Source organism: Leptinotarsa decemlineata, unplaced genomic scaffold (assembly GCF_025532065.1).
Source record: "Leptinotarsa decemlineata unplaced genomic scaffold, Ldec_3_MD MMD2_tig00026307_RagTag_RagTag, whole genome shotgun sequence".
NCBI classification, from domain to species: Eukaryota; Metazoa; Arthropoda; class Insecta; order Coleoptera; family Chrysomelidae; genus Leptinotarsa; species Leptinotarsa decemlineata.
The window spans coordinates 10,676,416-10,701,910 of NW_027412681.1; the positions used below are offsets into that span (position 1 = coordinate 10,676,416).

The window sequence follows — 25,495 nt, forward strand, 5'->3', positions numbered from 1 at the left end:
AAGATTATTATCAAGCAAACAAACCCCTGGCAAACCACAACATTATCTCTCCATCTCATTCTTACTCTTGCCATCTCTATTTCTCTCTCCATTTCACTCTTACTATCTCCAATCTTTCTCATTCTGTCACACTCTTACTCTCTCCATCTCTCTCATGCCATCTCACTCTTACTCTCTGCATGCTTTTTTTCTCTCTTCCTCCATTTCTCTCTCTATTTCATTATTTATTTGTGCCCTTTCACTGAACAAGAGAAACATTAGTGTTGTATGTTAGTATTCAACCTTGGTGGAGGGGGTTCTTCCAGAAAGTTTTGCAAAAACAAATCACTCAACACGTCGTTGCCCTTGAACATTGGTAGCAAAGTACTCTTGATGGTCTCTGTGGAAATATCAGCGGTCTGTGACAGTTCTGCCAAACACTTGTAGATTCTCTTCAACTGAGCGGGATAATCCTGAAAACGAAATTGAATTATGTTAGAAAATATCGAAAATACTTCAGATAAGAAAAGGTTCATATGATTTTGGAAAAATTGTTGCGTTCTTCCTAACTTTCTGTCTCATACACAATATATTTGACAACCGCTCCTATGATAACTCTGCCCTTTAATGTATTATTAAAGTAAGAGCCCCAGTTCAGACATACTTTACCTTGAAATAAATTTCCAACTTCCTCAAAAACTTAGACCTGTTGTTCATGCGTATCCATGGTATGAGCCGATCGACGGCGGCGGCTTCCTTCTCTCGTAAGAACAAGAGAAATTCGTCGGCGAGCTCAATGTATTTGGGCCTGAGAACTACTTCGACTTGCTTGTAAAGTTCCACTCCATCTCCTTCCTCGTAATTATTCAGGATCTGAATGATTTTGTGGTAGTCTTGTAGTTCGAGGGTTTCTCTCATCTTGTCATAGTAAGACAAAGCAAATACTGAAAGCAAAGCCTGTTAAAATTACTTTTTCACATGGAATTCACACATGGGCAATTGAATGAAATGATTTCCTTTTAAAAATATAGTATTAACAAATGTCATTTTCTGGATATCTTACAATCAAAGGATTTGTTTGCTATAACTTTATTTGAAATTTCAATTTGGCATCAATTTCTCCATCAACCAAGATGAAAAATTGAAAAAAGTTTGGGAGTTTCCTAAATTTTTTGTATAGAGAGGGAGGAGCAGCCAGCCAACAAGCTTTTTGTTCCCGAAAACAAATCTCTACAAAAAATTTACCACCTTCGAATTGAATAAAAATTATCTGAAGCATCACACATTTTGCATATTATGCTATAACTTTTTCAAATGTTTCAACAAATAACCTCACTTTTGTAATTTTTTAATTTTACAGAATATGCGAATCATGTGATGACTATATTTTTGTTATTTTCCATCCCGATCCATCATATAACACAGAGTATACATTACACTGTATTATATATTTTCAAGAATAATGTAATTAATTTCCACTTACACTCGTTCTTTTGTTTCTCTGTTTCGCGATCTTCCGGAGTGGAAACTGAAAGATTACTCAAAAATTCCCTTTTTCTTTTGGCTCTTCTTTTCTCAGCTCCCGATGGTTCTTTTTTCACCAATGGTTTGCTTGTTGTACTTGCACTAGCTGACATCAATGCATTGATATCATCTATATTATCCTTAAACAATAAATGGAAAATTAATACAACTGAGTGCTAACCTAATTAAAAATTTAAGAAAGTATTCATCGAAGTGTAATATAATTAAATGTGGTACAAGTTAAAATACTGAAACATTTATATAACATCGCAAACTTAACGAAGTTTGCCATATATCAGATATTTGGAACTAGAACTAATATAAAAAAATATAAAAAATATGGTAGAACTGACCGATACTGACCGGTTTTGTAAAGTTCCAAGTGGAAATCTCACGTTACAGTATTTTTTAAATACAGTCTTAATTGAAAAAGTATTTAAAGTATTCTTGAAAGTCTTATAAATTGCATGTATATGGTAAATTCATATGTATTTCCCTCTGTAGTTTGTCTTTTAGTTTTTGATACTGGATTACTTTGTGTTTATCCATTTTTATATATTTATTATAAATGTGTAATCTTTATTGACGTTAATGAATTATATATATTTTGATAAATTACCACCATTATCACTTTTAATTACTTACCTTCAAACAGTAGTCATCAGTATTGTAAACGGTTTCTATTAACTGTACAGGTTTGACATCAATCTCCATCTGATTGATGTCTATATTCTGATTAATATTGCAGGCAGTTGAACTTTCTTGAGAACAAAATTCCACTTCCGTACTCGTATTGGGCTGTTGAAAACTAGAGCTACTTATAGTAGAAAATTCTAGGGATACATTTCTTTTCTCAGAAACCTGTAGTACAGGTTTCTTATCCACTTCGCAGGTTTCTCCTTCATTGTCGAGATCAATTTTGACAGAAGTGAGTATATTTGGCATGCTAGGCAACAAGGTCGAATCAGCTGAAGGCTCTAGACTGTTCACTTTGAATGTGCCATTGGTTTCTACAATAATTTGATTTTCATCCTCTACAACCACAACTTCTTGATCTTTTGTCTCTTCCAAGTTTAGTCGAATGGAGTACAGGTAACCAATTTTTTCAATGTCTAAAGACTTACACAAACATTTAACAAAGTTAGATATTGGATCACCTTTATTATTATTTGCACATTTACGTTTGTTTGCATTGGTTGAAGCCACAGAATTTTTCTGCTTCTTATCATTCAGCTTCTTTCGTTTTTTGGATTGGGGCACAACTGTGGCTTGAATAGTATCTATGGTGATAATTCCTTTGGGAAGAATTGGACGTGAATACGAATCAACCACCTGCACTACATGTATTGGAACAATGTCCTGGGGGTTCGAAAATAAAATAGATGTTTGTTTTGATGAATGATTCTGTGAAATGAAAGCTTTTAGTGAATATTTATTTAGAAGTTGGAGGTTCTACCTTGTTTGCAATTACACTATGGCGGTTCGTTACTACAACAGGAGAAACAATGAAAGGTGTTTGTTGTGTAATATTCTGAAAGAAAAGAAATGATGTTAATATACAAGCAACTGTATATTTTCTTTGCATAATTATAGCGAAACTCAATGCTCAAATTATCTTTTAACCCCAAAACAATGACAAAATAAATATTTCAATATCATGTAATTCTCTATGTAGACAATCTAAAATATTTGCAATGCCATGCTTTACATTCATAATAATTAGGAAATATTCGTAACTGAAAACACCACTTAGGTAAAAGGTAGAACTTGAACCTCTTGCATAGAATGAAAACACACACTGCTCCCACCAGAACTGCAACACTATTTTCAACAAACGTTTCACCAACCAAGTTGGCATCTTCAGGAGGTGAAGTAATCTACTTTATTTCAACTTGTTTGGTCTGGACGCGCGTTGAGAAGAGTGTTGCAGTTCTGGTGTTTCAGGACAGTGCTTGTTCAGGATTATATGCATGTTCCAAAAAATAAATATAAATTATTGATCTTTTTGCATAAAATCACTCAATTATATTGAAATAAAATGTTTCATTATTGTGTGAATAGAAAGGGCTTAATAATTTAATTAATTTAAATTGTATCCCAAGACGGGCAATTTTATTTTCAAACCCTATCGGTTTTCACCCAAATACTGAAATGTTAGTGTACTCATATGTTGTGATATTTTTTTGAAAGGTTTTTAATATTCAACCTCTACTCTTTTGATATGTATATATTTTTTATTAAGAGGTCGAATAAATATGGTTACTATTTTGTATACTGCGTGTGGCTTTTGTAATAAAGAAAATTTCATTAAATTAACACACAGGAATACCTCACCGCATAATAATGACGAAAAAGATTATTTATTATTTTTGAAAATAGAATACAATAAATGAAAGATACTTGACGTCTAACGACATAACCTTAAATTGAAGTTCGTGAATGTCAATAATGTCACAAAATGATTCTTCTTTTTTTTTCCACAGTTAGCCTAAGCCTCAATAATATATCCAATGTTACAAGTGGAACACTGTCACAAGGCGGCGGTGCATACCTCTAGAAAAACAAAGAATTGTCAAAGTGAGGTTTTGTATTGAAATTTCTACTAAATATCGAGTCTATTTTAAAAACAATTTTCTCAAAATATTATTGTTGACGGAAATAATCCGTTATTTATAAAGTACTTCCAAATCGATAGCCGAAGAAGAAGCAGTGTTCAGAGTTAAATCAAGTGATATTTGTGAAAGGATGTATCTAGAAATTTCTTCTTTTAAATCCTCTTCTCAGAAAGTGAGATCAACTCTGGTGTCTCATGTACAAACGATTCCTTAAATCTGTGTTCCTGAGTACATTCTAAAATTATTGCAGGTATTTATACAGGATAGAGGCGAATTTCTTTCGGTGGTAGATGTCAACGGCCGTGAGGAAAAATATCACCACTATTTACTCAGACTTGTCCTTTAAGGTAAGTTGAGTCAAGTCAAGCAATGTATTTGAGGTTCAGTCTAGCACCCCTGTTGAGAACTATGAATACTCCGTTTTTTGACCTCCGGTTTTGTCTAATTGCCTTTTCTAACCGACTGATATCTAATCTAATCATCAGGTAGCAAAGAACATTAGGTACTAGGTGTTAAACGGATAAATACGCAAGAGGTTCCAAGTTCTATTTATCAAATTCCCAACCCCTATTTATGTTTAAGCATTTAAATGCTATCCGTAATATTTCAAATTCAGAAACTCAGGACTAGGCCTAACAAAAATAAATGATTTTAGGACAGCGAACAATTAGGCAAAAAACATATTATAATATAACTCATTTGCTATCTGCTCTGTTGTTAACTAATTCGCCGCCGCAATGAAGTGTGAGGCAATGTTCAAAACTTAATCATGTTCATCTTATCATAAACTTTTATTTTGAGTACAAAGAACAATAAAATAAAGAGCAATAAATTAAAAAATCAATTGCTGTGAAGTGGGAACTGCTCTGTAGTAACAACCTTTGTTATCAGTGTTCATTGCTCATTTTATATTCATGTGTGGACAGTATCTGAACCACGAATCCAACCACCATCAATCGACTAAAAGAGGAATCATCAAGACTCTATTAGACCGTGATTTTGGTCTCTGTAATACGAAGGAAGGTCTCGAGAAGGAACTAGACATTATCAAAAATGATCTTCAACGGAATGGCCACTCCAAAGCGATGGTAGAAAAGACTTTGGCTAGAAGACAGCAGGAGCCTCGCAAGGAAGAGAAGCCGTCACAACCAGTGCTTGCACTTCCCTACATCAGAGGAATAACGGAGAGGATAAGAAGAATTGGTTCCAAGTACAACATCAGAACCTGCTTCAGATCCGGTAACACTATCCGTAGCAGCCTCACGAAAACCAGGCCACCAAACGCCGACTGCGATTCCAAGAATTGCTTTTACCGGATACCCTGTGAGTGCGGAAAATCCTATATTGGTAAAACTAAGAGGCCATTGAATGTTCGCATTGCCGAGCACAAGAAACACACACAGCGAGGGGAAACCAGCAAATCAGGAATAGCAGACTATGTTTGGACCCATCAACACAACATCGAGTGGTCCCAAGCTGAGATCTTGCACAGAGAGGAACATTGGTTTAGGAGAAAATTCAAGGAAGCCGCATACATGTTGTCCAACAACGTATTCAGCCAAGCCAACGTAGAAATACGCAACATATCGAAACCCATCATCAAGCGAAAAATGGCCAACTCCTGCCAAAACGGTCATCTCCCACGGAACCAGTGAAGCGGAAAATGGAAAGCGGGAATAAGTGAAAGTACTCGAACGACCTATAGTCATCTCTCGGAGGAATCAGCCCAGTCATCACCCTAAGACGATTGTAGATACTAACAATCAAATCGTCGTGAACTAACGTGACTTGAAATCACTCCACTTTTTTATTTTTATTTTCTTTCTTTTTTCATTTCTTTATTTTTATTTATTCAATTGTTCTATTTTTACTTGTATTTTATTTCACTATTGTTTCATTTCAGGTTTATTTTGGTTAATATAATTGTTATTTTCAGCTACTCATTTTCAATTCTTCTTTTTTTAGTTGTTTCAGGGATTTCAAATCATTTTATATAGTAGACAATGGAAGTCCGAACTAGTGAAATTCATCATGAAACATTGTCAATCACCTTCAAACAAATATTCATGTGTGTTCTATGCAAAGTTTGGTCAACAAGATTGTTCGTATCTTTGGACAATAAAGTAAACTCTATTATTTTTAACCCCAGTTTCAGATGAATCATATGCATTTCAAGAAAATATCAAGAATTCGTATCAACAAGAAATGTCATTTATAGTGTAGTACTATAGAGCAGATAGTTGTTGGTTCACAGATGGATCAAAAACACCTTCCGGTTCTGGTTCAGGTGTTTTCAGTCGCAGACCCAGGACAGAGTTATCTACCTGCCTAGGAATTTATGCGACTGTATTTCAAGCAGAAATTTACGCTATTGAATTGTATGCGGAGAGATTGAATAAATCCAACCTCACTCACAAGTCAATAAAACTATTCTTGGACAGTCAAGCGGCGTTGGAAGCTCTTGGCTCCCACCGAGCAACGTCTAAATTGGTAGCAAACTGCCAAAAAAGACTCTCCTCGATAGAAAGGCTAAACAGATTGTCTCTGGTCTGGATTCCTGGCCATACTGACCTGGAAGGCAATGAAGCTGCTGACTCTCTTGCAAAGGAGGGTGCTGCAAGCGGCTTCATTGGACCAGAACCTGTCATTGGCATCGCTTTGGGCTTTGCCAAACAAACACTTAACACCTGGATGGCAAGAAGAGTTATGGACTTCTGGCAGAATCTTCCAGGATTGGCTCACTCCAAGGCGTTTATTCACCCTTCGAAGCTTGATTCCAAACAGTTGTTGGACTACAGTAAGGATGAACTACGATGTCTAACAGGCCTTCTTACAGGTCACTGTCATTTGAATCATCACATGCAGGAACTTGACTGTCGGAAGACAGTGTGTGTGTGTCGCCTCTGCCTGGAAAATGATGAAACTGCAGAGCATATACTTTGTGCCTGCCTCGCTGGGGACCGAATCAGGTTGTTTGAGTTCGGCAGATCTGTACTCTCACCATCTGACCTGAAAGACCACTCACCATACAAACTAATCGGCTTCGTTAAGAAGCTAGGTTTATTTGGCCGAGCGTGAATAGGTGTGAGCCACAATAAACCATTATGGGTTGCGGTGGAGGGTCGAATAGACCCACTCACTTTAGACCTTCCTACCTACCAATCTCTTGTATCAAAAACAAATCTTAAGGTTATTTTTTTCTACTTGGGAGCCATCACTTCTTCTAAGTCTCGGGAAAACATTACAGCCTCATGGACTTATTGAATTTTTCCTTCCTTCTTTTCATGATACCCATTCCAACAAATTGTTTCCTGTACTAGTTTGTACAGGTCTATTTGATGTCTGACATTCATCTGGACACAATTCGGGTATACATTACTCTCAAAATTTATGAATTTAAAACTATTCTTCATCAAACATAAATCAATAATCAAAAAAAAGTCACCTGCTCGTTTAACTGCGACAAAACATAGTTCTTCCACTGGTACGGCAAATCGTCGGGAGGTCTCTGACAAGGTGGTAGGACTTGTAACTGACTCAAAGGCATTACGAACTGTACAATAGGTGGAGCTTTATAGTGCTGAAAAAAATACTTGATGGGATTATTAGCGCATTTTGAAAGACGACCATGTTTGATGTGGATAATCAAAGAGTGTGTTCTCTTGTAGGGCATCATGTATGTTATTATGGAAGTACAAGCTTCTTCTAGAGATTGCTTCAGTGTCTTTTTTTTATTGTCATCGGTAACTGTCGAATAAAACTGTTCCAGACCGATAGCGATCAACCTGAAATTATAAGTAATAATGAATATCTTGAGTAACCGATTGTTGACGAAGCCTAGGACATACAACGTACATATAATAAAAACACTTTACTGAAACAACTGATTACTTAAAATATAATATACGCCATAAAATTATTGTAACATTTTTTTTGCAAACCCTATTAGAAAATATATCGACACTATATCAGGACAAATAGAAGAATATTTCAAAGAAATAGCCTATAACCAAAAACAAAAAACGCTATAAGATTATAAGAATTTTTGAAAACTAATTGAAAAATGAGTCGACTCTATCAAGACAGATTGAAGCGCTCGGGGACCGCACTTGGGTCCGCTGTTGTTTAATTTGTTTATCAATGATATAACTACTGTTTGTATCTCTGATGATGAGATACCTACTGCAGTATGACCTAGATAACTTTTCAATTCATTACATCTGAATCGCGATAAATATCAGATAATTCCTTTCTTGATGATCAGTAGTGTACTGCAGATAAAGGCAATGCTACAATTGTATAAAATCAATTGAAAAAATGTACTGCAGGTAAAGGCAATGCTACAGCTGTTCTGAACAATAAGGACTACCAACAGAAAATGCTTGATTTTCTAGACCCAGCAACCTATAAGAATATTGTCTTACTACTTTCTGTAGAACAAATTGTATTGATTGTTTCAATAGTTTTGTCCATTTTAATGTCACGTGTTTTTGTAGCTCCACATCTCAATGAATATTTATTCTACTGTTTCGTGGTGTATACTGATTAACAGATAATTTTGTACTCTATACATTAATGGCCTTCGTCGACTTCATCGAATCCCGGGCAAACAATATTAATACTGACGTTGGAAAAAATGCACTGATTCAAATGGCGCTTATTTCAATTAAAATGAATAAGTATTCACTGTGATATTACAGTTGAAAGTATACTCATAACAGACAAAACTTTTAAAAACAACCTAATAGTTGAAATAAGACAATTTGTAGAACACTAAAATAAGTAAATCATTCCCTTCTTGGTTAAATATCTGATAGTTTCAATTCTGTGCGCATGTGTATGTAATCTATAAAATGAATATTGGTTTGTCTGCTGGAAGAAGAAATAAACAAAGTCACTTGTGTACTCCTGTACTGGCGGGTTGGCTGTTCTTATTCATCTTTCACTGTCTGAACCACTGCATGCTGTTTTTGGCGAGTGCATTGGCTTAGAATGTGGGGGGTTGAGCAAACCACCCATCGGATGCCTGCTTCCACGTAGCCCCGCTGGATACGGGAATGACAGAATCACTTGTGGTTCTGTTATTCCCTAACTGAATGGCATCCCAACGATGGCTTAATCCTAAGATATGTGTATCTGTGCCGAGAGGATGAATGACACTGAGCCTATCAGCTGTCTCTACGGAACCTTCAAGATCCCGGGCGCCCTCTCGTCGTAGCATCGCCTTGTCACGGTAATGCGAGGCTCTGTCGTGATTGACCTTCTTTCCCTAGTGGGATTTTTATGGACGGAATAAACTTAAAAATTATTTCTGACGCTGAGTCTACAGAAGAGATGGATGTCGAGCTTACGACTCCAACTGAACTCCCTGTAACTTGACTATCCGACTACCTCATTAACGATGAAACAGCAGAGCATATACTTTGTGCCTGCTCCGCTGGAGACAGAACCAGGTTCTTAGATTTAGGCAGATCCGTACTCTTACCATCTAACCTGAAAGACCACTCAGCATACAAACTAATCGGCTTCGTTAATAAACTGGGTTTATTTGATCGAGTGTGAATAGGTGTGACCCACAATAAACCCTTGCGGGTTACGGTGGAGGGTGGAATAGACCCACTCACTTTGGACCTAACCTAACTCCTGTACACTACAATAGGATTCATCAATAAAGGAACTCTTCATCGAAGAAAACTATTTGTGAAGAATAATTGATTGATTGATAAATCAAATTGTTAAAAAAAACCGATACTGGTACTTACTGATCTTCCGAGTCCGTGAAAAACTTTGAAACAGGTAGACAAAGCTTAGGAGTCTTGAAAGGGATTTTCGGCAACAACCACGGATACATAAATACACTGCTTTTTGAAATCGTCTCAAATATGAGATCTGGGAAAGTCACAATGAAGGAATTGTGAGTCTTATGGGCGTGGATACTGAAACATATAAACGATAGTTGAAATTTCTTTCTGAATACTGGGGCCACTTACGATTGTTCTATGGACTTCACAACGTGCCTGTAACAATTTCAAAAAAGTATAGAGTTTGAAACAAATCATATATTATATATTTTCTATCAGTAAAGACCATTATTAACATATATAATTTGAACAGAACTGGCCGATACTTGATGAAAATCCATATTTAAAGTAATTATTACAGTTTATTGTATGATTTTCACTATAAAGGGTTTTACGAAAACCGCGACACGTGTTTCGCTATGCAATAGCTTCTTCAAGCATAAACTAGATGAATCTATTGTATAGTGAAACACGTGCCGCGGTTTTTGTAAAACCCTTTATAGTGTGAGAACCATTCAATAAACTGTATTAATTATTATATTATATATATATATATATATATATATATATATATATATATATATATATATATATATATATATATATACAGTGTGTCAATTTGAAAACTTCCCACCCTCAATATCTCCCTTCCAGTACATAATATGAAAAAATGGTCAGACAGGTCAACTTTATTTGCAAGGGGGACACTCTGAATGAATATTTTCAACCCTCGGGGTTCAACCCCCTAGGAGGGGTGGATGTTACCCTCAGAATTTCAAATGGAAAGGGGGGTCAAGTGGCACATCATTTTGAAGGGCATTCAATTCGCTTGCCGACGGTGCCCTCATTTATTATTTTCCGATCAGCAGTATCCGAAAATGTAGTTCTAAACTAATAGAAGTAATTAGAATTGGCCTATACTAAAATGCCTGGTTATCAAGTTAGTATGCAAAGAAATACAATTTATTGACTCTCTTATAAGTAAAACTTGTGATGACGGGTCAGCTTTTCAACTTTCCATCAGGGGTAAAATTAGACAAGCCTCAAAAAATTTACATTAATTAGTTATCTGATTTCGGTGACTTTCATTTGGGTTTATTATCGGATTTAAAACTCTTATCCCTTTTTTGGGCGGCATCTCTTTTTAATGAAAGAAATCCAAATCTTAATATAAGTCACCGGTATGTGCTTGATTTGGTGACAAAGTTTTCCGAAACTGGTTCGGTGAAGAATAAAAAAAGGAATAACCCCAGAGTACTGAATGAGGATGCTCAAATTGAGGTGTTGGGAACATTTGCTGCAGAGCCGACTAGCTCCTTACGATCAGTAGCAGAACAGACGGGAATGTCACACGAGACTGTAAGGAAAGCACTGAAAATGCACAAATTTCATCCATATAAAATGCAGATTCTCCACGAGCTCCATGAGGATGATTATGACAGAAGAATAGAATTCTGTGAAATCATGACTCTTCGAATCAATGCTTTACCTAATCTTCTGTTCAATATCTGTTTCAGTGATGAATGTTCATTTTTCCTGAATGGCAATGTTAATAGGCAAAATTGTCGCTATTGGAGTGACGAAAACCCTCACAATTTTCGAGAAGGACATACACAACACCCACAAAAAGTTAATGTTTGGGCTGGTATTCTTGGAAATGCCATTATCGGACCTTTATTTTTTGAAGAAAACTTGAATGGTGATCTGTACCTAGATATGCTTCAAGCACCTATCGATCCACTTATAACTCACGAGCTCGAAACTCAAATTGATGCACACGGTAATTTACTGTTGCAGGAAGATTTGTTACATTTCCAACAGGACGGTGCGCCACCTCATTATTTTCGCCCCGTCCGACAATGGTTGAACGAGCGATTCCGGGAGAGATGGATTGGCAGAAGGGGATCAATTGAGTGGCCACCGAGATCATCGGATTTGACTCCATTAGATTTTTTTCTTTGGGGATATCTCAAATCTGTCGTTTATAAAACACAGCCCACTGATATGGATGACCTCAAAGGACGAATTACAGCAGCATGCCGGTCAATTAGTGGTGAAGTTTTCCAAAATGTTCGAGAGGAGTTCGAAAACAGACTGTATTACTGTTTAGAGCAGAATGGACAACATTTTGAACATATTATCAGATAAAGCGTAACAAGATGGTTGAAATTTGTTTTTTGCAATTTAGTATTTTTTGTTTGCACTCGATGCGTATTTCGTTAACTAAGTAGTTCTACATTCCTCTCACATCCACGAATTCGAATATTACTCAAGGGTTGGAACGATGCTACCTAGTACGATGCTCACCTTTTCCAATAGTCCATTACAATCATTTGTTTTGAATACCAACCTGAATACCAAACATTTAGTGCGGGCGAGTTTTAATCATTTATTCTTATTCACTTCTAATCACCGTTCGTTTGGAACGTTATTTTTCAAAAACTGCTCATCAAAAACTAATGAAAAAGGTATCATTGGCAAGAGAATTGAATGCCCTTCAAAATGATGTGCCACTTGACCCCCCTTTCCATTTGAAATTCTGAGGGTAACATCCACCCCTCCTAGGGGTTGAACCCCGAGGGTTGAAAATATTCATTCAGAGTGTCCCCCTTGCAAATAAAGTTGACCTGTCTGACCATTTTTTCATATTATGTACTGGAAGGGAGATATTGAGGGTGGGAAGTTTTCAAATTGACACACTGTACATATATATATATATATATATATATTGTTTTCTCGGGTTTCGCTCCGTGTTTATTTTCTCCCCATAAGGATTATTTTCACAACGTTTCGGCAAAGTCTCATTTGCCATCTTCTGGTGATGTCGGTTTTTTCAACTAGACTGATTAGTTCGAACTCTGTGTCTCAATTTATAGGGATGGACGTTTCCCTTTACCTGCGTTGCTGCACTACCTGTGTTTGCTCGACTACCTGTTTTGGTCTTATTACCTGAGCTGCCTCTCCTGTCTCTGTTATTGTACCTGTATTGTCATGTACCGAGTTTTGCTTCTGGGGTTGAGCGGTCTGATTGCTTGTGCGAAGCGATAAAACGAATCTCCATGTTGATGGTAATCTTTGCGCATGATCCCTCTTGTTCATATTATTAGGTCGTTTTTCAATTTCGATAGCCTCTCTGATTGTTCGCGAGGAAAAGTTTTCGTTGCTTGCTAGCATTTTTGTGTTATCGAAATTGATGTTATGTCCTGTTTGAAGTACGTGTTGGAAGAGAGAAGACGTGGTGACTTTTCCCTTCACTGCTAGTTTGTGTTCATCTTTGCGAATGTTGATTCGTCTGTTGGTCTGGCCGATGTAAGTCCTGTCACAATCATGGCATGGTACTTCATACACTCCTTGTGACTCCAGTGGTATCTGATCCTTGGGATTACGAAGCATGGACCTTATTGTCCGTTCTGGTACGAACGAAGTTGGTATGTTATGTCGGTGAAGAATTCTGCTGATTTTATCTGTTGTTCCTGCAATATATGGTAGTGTGGTTGTTATGACCGGTGTATCTCGAGTTTTTTGTTGTTTCCGTGTGGTCTTGGCAGCCGCTTTTATACATCTTTCTGAGTAGTTATTCATTTGTAGAGTTGTTTCGATGGTGTTCAACTCTTGTTGTCTGTGATCGTTGTCTGCCAGCCTCCTCGAACGTGTAATGAGTGTTTTTGCCACCGCGTGAATTTGTTTTGGGTGGTGGTGTGAATTTGCGTTTAGGTACCTATTCGTGTGTGTTGGCTTTCGATATACCGTGTGACCTAATGTTCCGTCCGGCTTTTTCATAATCAGTACATCGAGAAATGCGAGCTGGTTGCCTTCTTCAACTTCTTTCGTAAATTTAATGCGTGGATGGATTTCATTCAAGTGATTAACGACCAACGATACAGACAAATTGAAGGGTCACCAATGGGCTCGCCACTATCACCCGTTGTTGCCAATCTCTTTATGGAAGAAATCGAAACCGAAGCAATAGCAACGTCACACTTGAAACCTAAACTCTGGCTGAGGTATGTCGATGACATCTTCGTGATTTGGTCTCATGGACACCAAGAACTTTCCAGGTTCAGTACCGGGAAGGCGGTCCTTGATTGAAGACAAAATGAGAAAAAACCAAGAAAGTACTTGATGAAAATAGCTGTGCAAACGCAAGCGAAACAAAGGTGGAACCACCTATTGGTGTGACACCCAAGTCAACTTGCCAAGTTTTTATGTCAGTGTTGGTGGTTTGACCAATCAACCGACAACTGCGGTAGCAGAAATTTGGGAAGCTAACCTGAAATGCCATCGGAAAACGAATCCACATGTTTCTAGAAATGATATGAAATCTAGAAAGGTTAATGCAGTCAAGCTGCTGGAAAATAATTCCATGAAAATCAAAAAAAAATAGATAAGTACTTTTTGATCATTCCCATATTGATTTCAATTTAAGAGCCACCAGTATACAGCTGTTTCAGCCTATTGGGCATCGTCAGTACCGGGCAGGCGGTCCTCGATTGAAGACAAAATGTGAAAAACCAGAAAAGTACTTGATTAAAACAACTGCGCAAACACAAGCGAAACATAAGTGGAACCACCTATTGGTGTGACACCCAAGTCAACTTGACAAGTTTTTATGTCAGTTATTTTTATCAAGAGGCTCTACTCAAACTCTACTCAACAGTTTGAGTAGAGCATAGATGATGATAGCACGACCAGCTGCCGAAAGCGCTCGCATATAATTAAATAGAAGTTATAAAGCTTCAAATATATATATATATATATATATAATATATATATATATATATATATATATATATATATATATATATATATATATATATATATATATATAATAAAAAGGATTTGAAGCTTTATAACTCCTATTTATTATATGCGAGCGCTTTCGACAGCTGGTTATGCTATCATCATCAAGGTTCTACTCAGTCGCTCAGATATAAAACTGTAACATGCTTGGTAATGATATTAATATGTCTTGTTATTGGGATTTATTCCTGTTTAGACATTAAACAATTTTTTTTATTTTATTTTTTTTAACTCCAAGAATTGATACAGCTTATGTGAGTTTGTGGTTAAACTTTATAGTAATGATATCTGTTGAGATATATTTGACACCATGTATTTTCTACAAAAAAGTTTCAAACATATTTTACATGTTTAAAATTGGACGAGTTTCAAGAATAAAAAAACGTATTTTTCATTAAATGAATAGAAGACAACAATGTTCCTTAAAACCCACATTTGCCAGGAATCTGATAACCTTTTTCTGCTGCTGGAAAATACTTTTCGGAGTTTGTTGAGTGATCTAAATTGTAATTTCCATGAGAAATTACTGAGTGAAATATTAACTTATGTAACCATACATGCGGCATTTCTCAGTTGCATGAGAATTATTAATTTTTAAGTAAACATCAATATTATTTATACTCACTCTTTCATATCTCTCACTTTTTTGATATCTGTAGCAAGTAGGTTTTCCCAGTATTCCACAAGTTTCAGAGCATCCGTTAAATTTGATGTATAAAACATAGACCTCTTTTTACCTTCAGCAAGGAATTTCAAATTCAACTGAAAACAAAAATTTATTCTGAATAAAAAAAGTCTAACGTTCTTATATCTCATGTCAGAAATGTAAGCATCATCTTTCCATCATAAAAGATATTCAAATGTGAACCAAAAATGTTTTCCATAAGATGAAAATGAAAAAATAACTACATTTTCTCTAACTGTAAACGGACTTCAAAGAAAAATTCTAACAATTAGGATGGACCACTTATGATACGTAGTTTGTACAAAATAAAATAGGTTATATGCAACCGATTATGCTATGAAATGATTTCAGTGGTACCAGTCCAGAGGCGGCGTAAGGAGTGGGCGGTGTGGGTGATCGTCCACGGCTTTCAAGCCAAAATCTCACTTTGAAAAAATATGTAAAATCAAAATCAACTCCCTACACTGTAGGTTAATGGACTGACACCTATCAGAAAACAACTACTCCCCTGGCTAATACCACGAAGGGCGTTGGATTATATCCGACAGGTGTCAGTGCAGGATTCTTCACTGAAGTTATTCCTGCATATGCTGTTGGCGATACAACTACCGCAATAGATTTTCAATTATTGGAACACACTTGCAGACTGGTTTGCAAGGTAGTGTCTATCATCAACAAAGTCGATGATTTCCGATAATTGAAAATCGAATTCCTTTAGAGTATCATTCCTCGAAGTAGGCTGAAGGGGACAACAAACAACAGATTTGGTGATCAACCGCATATCCGAAATCTGACCAATTCCTCGTATAACGAAAAAAAAACTTCACATATAGTCAGTGGGCATTATTCGGATTGTGCCGTGAAGAAAAATAACGCTTGTATTTATTTTTTTTATCAAGAATAAGGGAAGAAGTATTTATTATACTAACACTCATATTTTTTATAATTTTCTTTACAAAACATTACATGAATGAAAATTATATCTATCATTTGTTTAATACCTTCGATTTGTTGCGCTTGAATCCACCTTCTTTTTATGCATATTATATTGTATTAAACATATATTACGTTAGTGAAATATCAAAATAGGTAATACACAAAGTAATATTATTATGTATTATATACATCCAATTTTTATTCAAACGAATTATTCCACTTCTTACAAGTTAATTATATTGAGGGAAAGAAACAAAAACCTTTAAATGTTTATAATTTTTTATGGGTTACGGATACAATTTTGGTGCATACTTTATAAATCATCAATCATGTCAGGCTCAGGCACTTAAAGAAATGAAGGTAAAGGGAGAAAATGGGAATCTGATTCAGCAAAAACAAAATTTTTGATTCTTTGATAAAGTTTGTAAATAGCCGCAATGTCAGTGACTTTGACTAGGGTTTTGATACGGCGACCTAGACATGATGTTTTTTTATTACTTCTGAGTGGCGCTTTCTCATTTTTTATTTTGTTGTTTAATGTTTCAAAAAAGGTCATAAGTAAAAATATTTGTCAGTGTTTCTCAAGGAATAAAAAGTTGTTTAATTTCAAGTGTTTTTTTATTTCATTTCTTGCACCATCAGAGGGCCTCGCGAAATGTACCTTGCCCACATTGAATATAGATCTTTTATTCATTTATTAATTAATTATCCGTTTGACATATAAGTATGTATAGGATTTGTCCAGCAATAAAGAACACATGAAAACGCAGTGTCCGGATCAATATAAAAACACTCTAAAATTAACACAAATATAAAATACAATACAAAATAAAACTATTTCATGATATTAAAAATTCGTCTAGGTTATAAAAACAACTATCAATTAAATACTTTCACCGTCCAGTCCAAATATTCATTGATAATATGTTGACAACAAGTAAATTCAATTTGAAAGGGTTATATTTTTAGGAGTGACTAATTTTTGGGAAAGAAAGTTTTTAGCTTTCTACTACTCTATCTTGATATAGAAAATGTGGGAATCTTCCAAAGAAAGGAAGGAAGTAATCAATTTCAATGTAAACACTGAATTATACAGAAAACACTTTTTTCTACTCAGTTTGTATTCCAAACATTCGTTATGAAATCAAATCAGATATCATTCACAGGGTTTCTACACTATATACTAAATGAAAATAAAAATTTCACTGACATGGAACACTTTCATACTCACTGGTAGACATCGATGTTGCGCCGTAAAATACTTGCCCTACATTATAACTTATAATGTTACCCAGATTGGTACTAAAGAGCCCTAAGGCAAGTGTCTTACAGCGAAACATCGATGACTACCAGTGAGCATGAAAGTGTTCCATGTGTTGGAAATATCGGTCAGGATTTTCGGTTACTGGTTCTGGGTGTGTAGAAATGTTCGACGAAGTTCAATTCAACTTTAAAATGTGAAATTACAAGAATAGAATAAAATTACTTCAATTACAAAGAAAAACAATGTCTAAGACATATCTGTCAAAGTTTGACATTGCTCCCCAAAACCTCTATATGGTGAGCCAAAAAATAAATAAATTACAACACATGTAAGTGAAATTTTTATTTTCATTTAATTTTATAACGAATTTTTGGAATACAAATTGAGTAGAAAAAAGTGTTTTCTGTATAATTAAGTGTTCATTCATATAAAAGTATTTGTTTCGAAAGAATTTTTTTTTCGTGTAATTCAATATGAAAGTAGCTGTTTCAGGAAGGCTTTTTCTTCCAGATTTGTGTCTGAAAGTTACTTCTTTGAATGATCTACACATGTATGTATACAGTTACTTCTTTTGATATTGATTAATTCCTTCCTTTCCCACATATTCTATATCAAGATGGATTAAAATCTGGTTATCTATCAATTGACAATTTAAGTTGAACATGAAAGGTTCACGTCTTTGTGTTTCTTCTCCTTGTGTGAGTGCAGAATTAGAAGGTGCTTTTTAGAGTATTCATGTCCTACAATCTTGATTCACCATTTTTGTGTATAGCAGAAGACTTTAACTTGAGTGTATACTGTTAGTTTTATTTCCCAAAAGATTTAAGACAAAAAATGTGTAAAGCTACTAAAAAGACTACAGCACTAGCCAAAAGTGCTACTTATAACATTATATACACCATTTATGAGTGCAACAAATATGCAAAACCAAAGATACAGGAAAAACTACTATTTCCTGAATGTAGTGTACCATTATGCAACCTATTGAAAGATATGAGTTTCGAATTAAAAGTATTCTTCAAGTAACATTTTACTATGAGATATTCACCGAACAGTTTACAAAACTCCAACACGTTTTTCAATATGATGAAACCGTGTTGCATAAACTGTTCAGTGAAAATCTCACTCACTTTATACCACTTTATTGTTATCCAACACAACTGCACCATATAGAGAAACACGTGTTGCATTTTTGTAAACTGACCATTGAAAATCTCACAATAAAATGTTACTGAATGAGTTTAAAATGTCAAAAATAGAATTCAAGACTGGGAATGTTGTAAGTTGCCAAGGTTGCTCTGTATAACATATTTAGTGAAATGGAACCAGATATACATTGAAAACTCTACACAACATCATAAATGAAAGAGTAAAGATACCAGATCAGATAATCCCAGACGATAATCTCATCAGTGGTTCTCTCTATCTCTAAGATCAATCCTCATGAAAACGCCTTCTAGATAATTGACAGAAAACGTGAAGATGAAGGAGTATTGGCATACAATTTCAAGTACCATTTTTATTCTCAAAGTGAACAAAAACACTAAAGTTCGAATACTCTGTCAACATTATTTTGAAGGGCAATTAACTCAAATTATTTCCTTCGCAATGATAGTTTGTTCTCATATAACTTTACTAGCGAACCGCCCCGGCTCCGCCTGGGGCAATGTTGATACTAAATATAAATTCACCCATCAGAAATTTATGGACACGCCTTTTCCCTGCGACTGGCGCCCCAGTTGGAATATTTAAAATACCTTTTTATTGCACATTGCAACCTACATACAAAATTTCAGTCTCCGAAAATATAGCGGTACGGAGAAACAATAATGAAAAAATAACTTCATTTTATGAACGCGCCTTTCCCCAGCGGCTGGCACCTCAGTTGGAATATTTAAAAAACTTTTCTTACTGCACATCTACAAAATAAAACGAACACATACAAAATTTCAGTATGGAATAACAGTGATGAAAAGGTAATTTTCATATGTAACCTCCCCTTTTATCCCCAGGGGGGCTTCCCAGTTGGAATATTTCAAAATTCTTTCTTATTGCACATCTACAACATAAAATGAACCTACATACAAAATTTCAGCCTCTGAAAATATAGTTGTACGGAGAAACATTGATGAAAGGTTAATTTTCATATGTAAAGGTGCCCCTTTACCCCACGGGGGGAGTCCCTTTCACCTCCACGGAAGGCCCCAGTTGGAATATTTGAAATTCTCTCTGAAGATGACTGCCGCAGTTGCAGTTAAAACGTTTGGAGGTTATAATCAAAGAAGACCATGGCAAAACCCGGAAACCAACGCCAGCCGTGAAAGCCTACATTCCTATATTAATCCTTTCTTAGGGCGCATCTAAAACCTAAGAAGCACCTACATACCAAATTTCAGCTTCCTAGGACTCATCAGTAGGAAGAAACAGAGATGAATGAGAGAGTTTTAAGTGAGTGACTTTCACATTTATAAGTTTAGATACCTCAGCTATTTGAAATAATACGTCACTTACTACCTTAAAAATGACTACCTTTCTCAAACCTCTGTTATATCCATCTTTATGAAAATCAATAGTTGATTTGCCTCCTCAAATGTAAATTTTTGTATAATGTTGTTAAAGTGAATTACTCTATTTTAAAGAAAATTACCAAGTATTCCTTCATTTGCAATGAATAATGATGTAACTCTGGATGGTCATAAGTCAATATAAAGTTTTGTGTGAGCAACTGAACATGCTGTCTCATTTGCTGCTCGATCAGCTCCAATAAAGGTATATCACTTTCACTTAAAAATAAAGTTGGTTGCCCTTCTTCCTAAAAAGTGAAAACAAAATTATACAGCATGAAAATGGGTAATTGCAGTCAAATCCTTACTGATGCATCTTCAATATTTATTTCTTCCTCTTCCTCGACTTGATCAGTTTGGCTCTGATCACCTGTGTAGAGGTCAACACTCTCAAAAAGTTCTGCTATAAGTTTATTCATTTCCCGTCTAGAGATTTTTACGGCTTTATCTACCCGAAATTCATCCTTATCCCTTTTGTCAATATCTTCGTCAGCTAGTATATTAAAATCAGGGTCTTGATCCTCATCTCTGAACTCTTCTCTGACCTCTTCCATAGGTCTGGCAAACTGTTTTATAAACTCCAACCAATCATCATTGTCGCAGTGCATATCATACATATCTGGAGTTATATCAGGAGGTACAAAAGCTTCTTCTATAACTTCTAGTGGAGTGGAACTCAAGGAAAGCTGTGACCTGAGAGAGATATATACATGTTTATTGTCATACGTATACCTTCTCAACAAATATTTTTTAGTTGAAATTTAGTAGGAAACGGCGATGATATCATATCAAAGATAAATGGGGTTCCCGAAGGAGGTCCAAGTCAAGCTTTGATATTAACCGCCGAATGATATTCATCTTGCAGAGCAACTAGATGAAACTATAGCCCAAAAATAAAGCATTCGTGATCCAACACCAGACGCCGATGTTTCGACCCGCTAAACTCTAATTAATGGTGCTAGACCGAATCACGGAAGCATTGCTGGACTCAGCTGTCCTCAAATGACAAACCCGAGTATGAAACAGCGATGACATCACCCTTTACAAAGACACTATCTATGGGATCAACAAAACTCAATTCACAAATATCGAAAAAAAAAACTAATTTTCCCAAGGTGGTCCATTTGCCTCTTGGCAGGTCGAAACCGAACTGTTTGACGTTGGATCACAAATGCTTTGTTTTTGTGCTGGTTTCATCTACTTGCCTTGCATTGAAAGCTGTAGCTAAAGACCGAGGATGTATTTTCTTCGGCGGTCAATGTCAAAGCTTGGTTTTGCAACGGACAGCCTTGAGATACCTACTTTATCTTAGATATTCGTGGATTGTCTTCTAACGATGTGACGAATGTGAACAAATGTGAACAAGGTTTTCAGAATGTACCCGAATTGATAGTAAAATTAAAAAAGGCAGAGGAGAGACTGGAGACTCTTGAAAAAAATATGAATAACCTCAAGAATAAAGTTTCCATTGGAGATGAATGTGAAGAATTTATATCTGAAATGTTGGAGCGCCAAAAAGGTCATCCAACATTATGATTGCCAATATCAGAGAGGCAGCAGCGGAAAGGGGCATTGATAGGAAAGAAGAAGATACAAACAGTGTAAAAGACCTACTTAAAGATTATAATGTGGACTTAACTGGTATAAAAGTATTTAGAGTTGGTAAGCCAGTTGAGGGCAGAGCCCGGTTGATGAAAGTCATTTTCAATAACTCGGAGGATGCTCTCAGAGTTCTGAGGTCAAGAAAAAATAATGGTAATACTGTTAAAAAATTTTCAGATCAAACTAAAAAACAGAGGGAATACTATTTATCTGTAAAAAATAAATTAGATGCATTACACGCAGAAGGGGACACATCTAAAAAAATAAAATATATAAACAATAAGCCTACTATAGTTTCAAAAACTCAAAACTTTCGAAACCATTAGAAAGAGCTCTTCCATTCAATTTCGTTGTGATATAATTTATGCCAATATTCAAAACTTTTTAGCAAATAAAGTTGAAGTCATTGCAAACATCAAATGATTTAAACCTGCTTTAATGTTATTTAGTGAAAGTCGCACAACAGATGAAATAGATGATAGTGAAATCAATCTTACCAATTATAATGTAGAGAGATGTGATTCAAACTCACGTCATACTGGAGGAGTATTGTTATATATAAGGCAGGATATTTCTTATAAAGTTAAAAAATGTTATGTCCTAGAGAGTAATTACTGGTGTAAAACTATTGTCATTCAGATTCATGGTAATAAAGTCTTGATAGGAGTTTTATATCACTCACCAAGCTCTAGTCATTCTGAATTTCTTAACGATTTTGAATCTATATGTGATGAAGTTTTCTGTACTAATATGAAAAGTATCATATTTGGTGATTTCAACTTAAATTATATTAGTAATACTTATTATTGTGAAAAAATAAAAAATATGTTGAATATGTTTGGAGTTGAACAAATAATTAAGGATTGTACAAGATGTACTAGTGAGAGTTCCACTCTTGTAGATTACGTGCTCACAAATTTTGAAATTGATGCATATGTATCATGTACATACCAAAAATTACTGACCATTCTATCATTTCCGCTAATATTTGTAATAAAAACCCTTGCAGAACTGAATGCTCATGTACGATGTATAGAAATCTAAGTGTAACTAATATGCATAAAATTAATCTGGAACTAATATCATGTGATTTCATGCTGAACTGTGTCGATGTGAATATTATATATAAAAATTTACTAGACAATTGTACCCACATTGTGGATAAAATTGCACCAATGAAATCATTTATGAGCAGAGAGGATAGCTTACCTTATTATGATTACGAAATGAGAGTAAAGGCAAAAGAAAGAGATACAGCATTCAAATTACAGAATAGCACGAATAACTGGGCCAGTTATAAAAAAATTAGAAATGAATATATCAATTTATTAAAAAGTATAAAAGCAAATTACTATTTCAATTAGATAGATTTAAATAAGAAAGATCTAAATAAGATGTGGAAAACATTAAAAAGTCTTGTCAACTCAAGGAGAAATGTTAATTGCTTCAGTAGAGGTATTGAATTTGAATACAATGGGGCCATAACAAAAGTTAATGATAAAAATGATATTGCGCAGAATTTCAATTTTTATTACATTGAAAGCATTGAAAATATTTTGAATACTATTGATACTGGACCAGAATGGAGTAATCCGTACCATTTTGTATGTACCTTCTCTGAATTTAAATTAATTGGATTGCCTGAGTTAGCAAAATTGGTCAATGAACTAGACAACAAACAAGGCAGTGAAATAATAGATATGAGGTTCATTAAATCTACTTTTGGAGTCATTGGGCATGTGTTACTTCACTTTATTAACAGTTCTTTATCGTATAGAAAGTTTCCAAATGACTTGAAAACTAGTAGAGTTGTACCAATACAAAAAATTCACAATTCCATAAAATCATGTGAATTTCGATCAATTAATACATTACCGGGAAGTGAGAAACTATTAGAATCTGTCGTATATAAACAATTACTGAGATATTGAATGTCAATAATATACTAATGTCAAATCAGTCTGGCTTTAGGCAAAATCATTCATGTGAATCTGCGCTTCAGTTAACAATAACTAAATGGAAACAATCAATAGACCAAGGGCAATATATAGTGGCTGTATTTTTGGACCTCAAACATGCATTCGAAACAATTGATAGAAGAATTCTTATAATGGAGCTAAAAAGCATTGGCATTGATGGTAATGTAATTGACTGGTTTATTGATTATTTGTCAAACAGAAGCCAGATTACAAAGATTGACAACTATTTATCGACTCCTATATTAAATGAATTTGGTGTGCCACAAGGAAGAGTCTTAGGACCTCTCTTGTTTCTGATATATATTAATGATATAAGCTTTGCTCATAACTGTGATTTCATAAATTTATTTTCTGAAGATACACTACTTTGCGTTACCAATAATAATCTAAATGAAGCAATTTGTAAAATAAATACATCATTGGAAACTGTGACAACCTACTTGAATACAAATAAATTGAAACTTGATTCTGATAAAACTAAGGCTATGATTCTAACTACTCCCTTCAAGTATGCTAACCTTGACATATCTGAATACCACATTAATATTGAGAACACAGAAATTGAAATCGTTACTGAATTCAAATATCTTGGTTTTATGCTTGATAACAATCTCACTTTCAATAAACATTTTTTATATACTTATAAAAAGATTTGTAAAAAATTATATTTTTTCAGTCGTATATCAGCTAGTCTCTCAGCTCAGATACATTACTGTGTATAATACAATCATAAAGCCACACTATGATTATTGTGCAAGTTTGCTCTATTCATTAGATCAAAATAAAATATCAGCTTTACAGAAACTACAGAATAGAGATATGCGTATAATATTAAAATGCAACCGTTATACAAATATATCATTAATGCTGGATCAGCTTCAATGGCTCTCCGTGAGAGATAGATATTATCTAAATACAATGATTTTCATTTTTAAAATTTCAAACAATCATCTCCCTACCTATTTTAATGACTTCATTGTTTTCAACTCTGATATTCATAGATATTCAACAAGAAATAATGCAAATTTTTATTTACCTAGATGCAATCTGTCAAGTACTATGAAGTCCATGTTCTATAGGGGTTTGAACGATTTCAATAAATTACCGAATGATATTAAAAAAGCTCAGACTGTTAAGGAATTCAAAAAACGCCTTATCAGATTCATACAAATTGTGAAATGAATTTGATACCTATTTTATATTGTTTTGTCTTTAAATAAATTTATATGTAACTACCTGTACCTGTATACTTATTTTTATTTGTATTTTTTAATATTGGTCTTGTCAGAAAGTTAATAATATTTTTTTTTAATATTACTACATGTAATTTTGTATGCAAATTATGTTTTCCTATTTTCAATAAACTGTTATTATTATTATTACAAATTGTGAACTGAATTTGATACCAATTTTATATTTTATATTGTTTTGTCTTTAGATAAATTTATATATAACTACCTGTATACTTATTTTTATTTGTATCTTTTAATATTGGTCTTGTCAGAAAGTCAATGTAAATTTTTTTTCTTAATATTTCTACATGTAATTTTTGTATGTAAATTAGGTTTCCTATTTCAATAAACTATTATATCAAGAAAAATTCTCATAGATGGCGTCTTCATAAGAGATGTTTTTGCCTTTTACCAAAAAGTTGTTCATTTCTACTTGAACAAATTGTTGACTGTCAAATTCCAAAAATAATCATGTTGATTTTACTGTAACTACAAAAATGATTCATATTGACTT

The 25,495-nt window shown here is 34.6% G+C and overlaps 2 protein-coding genes across 4 annotated transcripts in view; one reads left to right on the forward strand and one right to left on the reverse strand.

Moving 5' to 3' along the window:
- mute (gon-4 like protein muscle wasted) overlaps positions 1-25,495 on the reverse strand; it is a 33,537-nt gene that overhangs the window by 4,834 nt on the left and 3,208 nt on the right. For both annotated transcript variants that reach the window (XM_074180929.1, XM_074180930.1), the window contains exons 4-14: positions 20,477-20,861; positions 20,252-20,416; positions 15,345-15,481; positions 10,109-10,135; positions 9,881-10,054; positions 7,564-7,903; positions 2,960-3,034; positions 2,149-2,907; positions 1,463-1,643; positions 649-923; positions 283-452 (exon numbers count right to left, since the gene is read on the reverse strand). In XM_074180929.1, the coding sequence (XP_074037030.1) occupies positions 283-452; positions 649-923; positions 1,463-1,643; positions 2,149-2,907; positions 2,960-3,034; positions 7,564-7,903; positions 9,881-10,054; positions 10,109-10,135; positions 15,345-15,481; positions 20,252-20,416; positions 20,477-20,861 (2,688 nt within the window). The remainder of the gene's footprint in view (positions 1-282; positions 453-648; positions 924-1,462; positions 1,644-2,148; positions 2,908-2,959; positions 3,035-7,563; positions 7,904-9,880; positions 10,055-10,108; positions 10,136-15,344; positions 15,482-20,251; positions 20,417-20,476; positions 20,862-25,495) is intronic.
- On the forward strand, positions 4,031-25,245 carry LOC141485039 (uncharacterized). 2 transcript variants are annotated; one of them, XR_012466977.1, is made up of 3 exons: positions 4,031-4,314; positions 4,369-4,465; positions 24,790-25,245. XR_012466977.1 is itself a non-coding variant. In XM_074180931.1 (2 exons), exon 2 carries the CDS (start codon positions 5,033-5,035, stop codon positions 5,771-5,773), a length of 741 nt encoding a protein of 246 aa, XP_074037032.1. In that variant the 5' UTR covers positions 4,031-4,314; positions 4,369-5,032; the 3' UTR covers positions 5,774-6,471. The 2 variants fall into 2 exon arrangements, 1 of the variants encoding a protein (XP_074037032.1); XM_074180931.1 differs by lacking the exon at positions 24,790-25,245 and having other exon boundaries at positions 4,369-6,471.

What these genes read in the sequence shown, in the direction of transcription:
- LOC141485039 (XM_074180931.1), top strand. Translation starts at nt 5,033, where the DNA reads ATGTGTGGACAGTATCTGAACCACGAATCCAACCACCATCAATCGACT.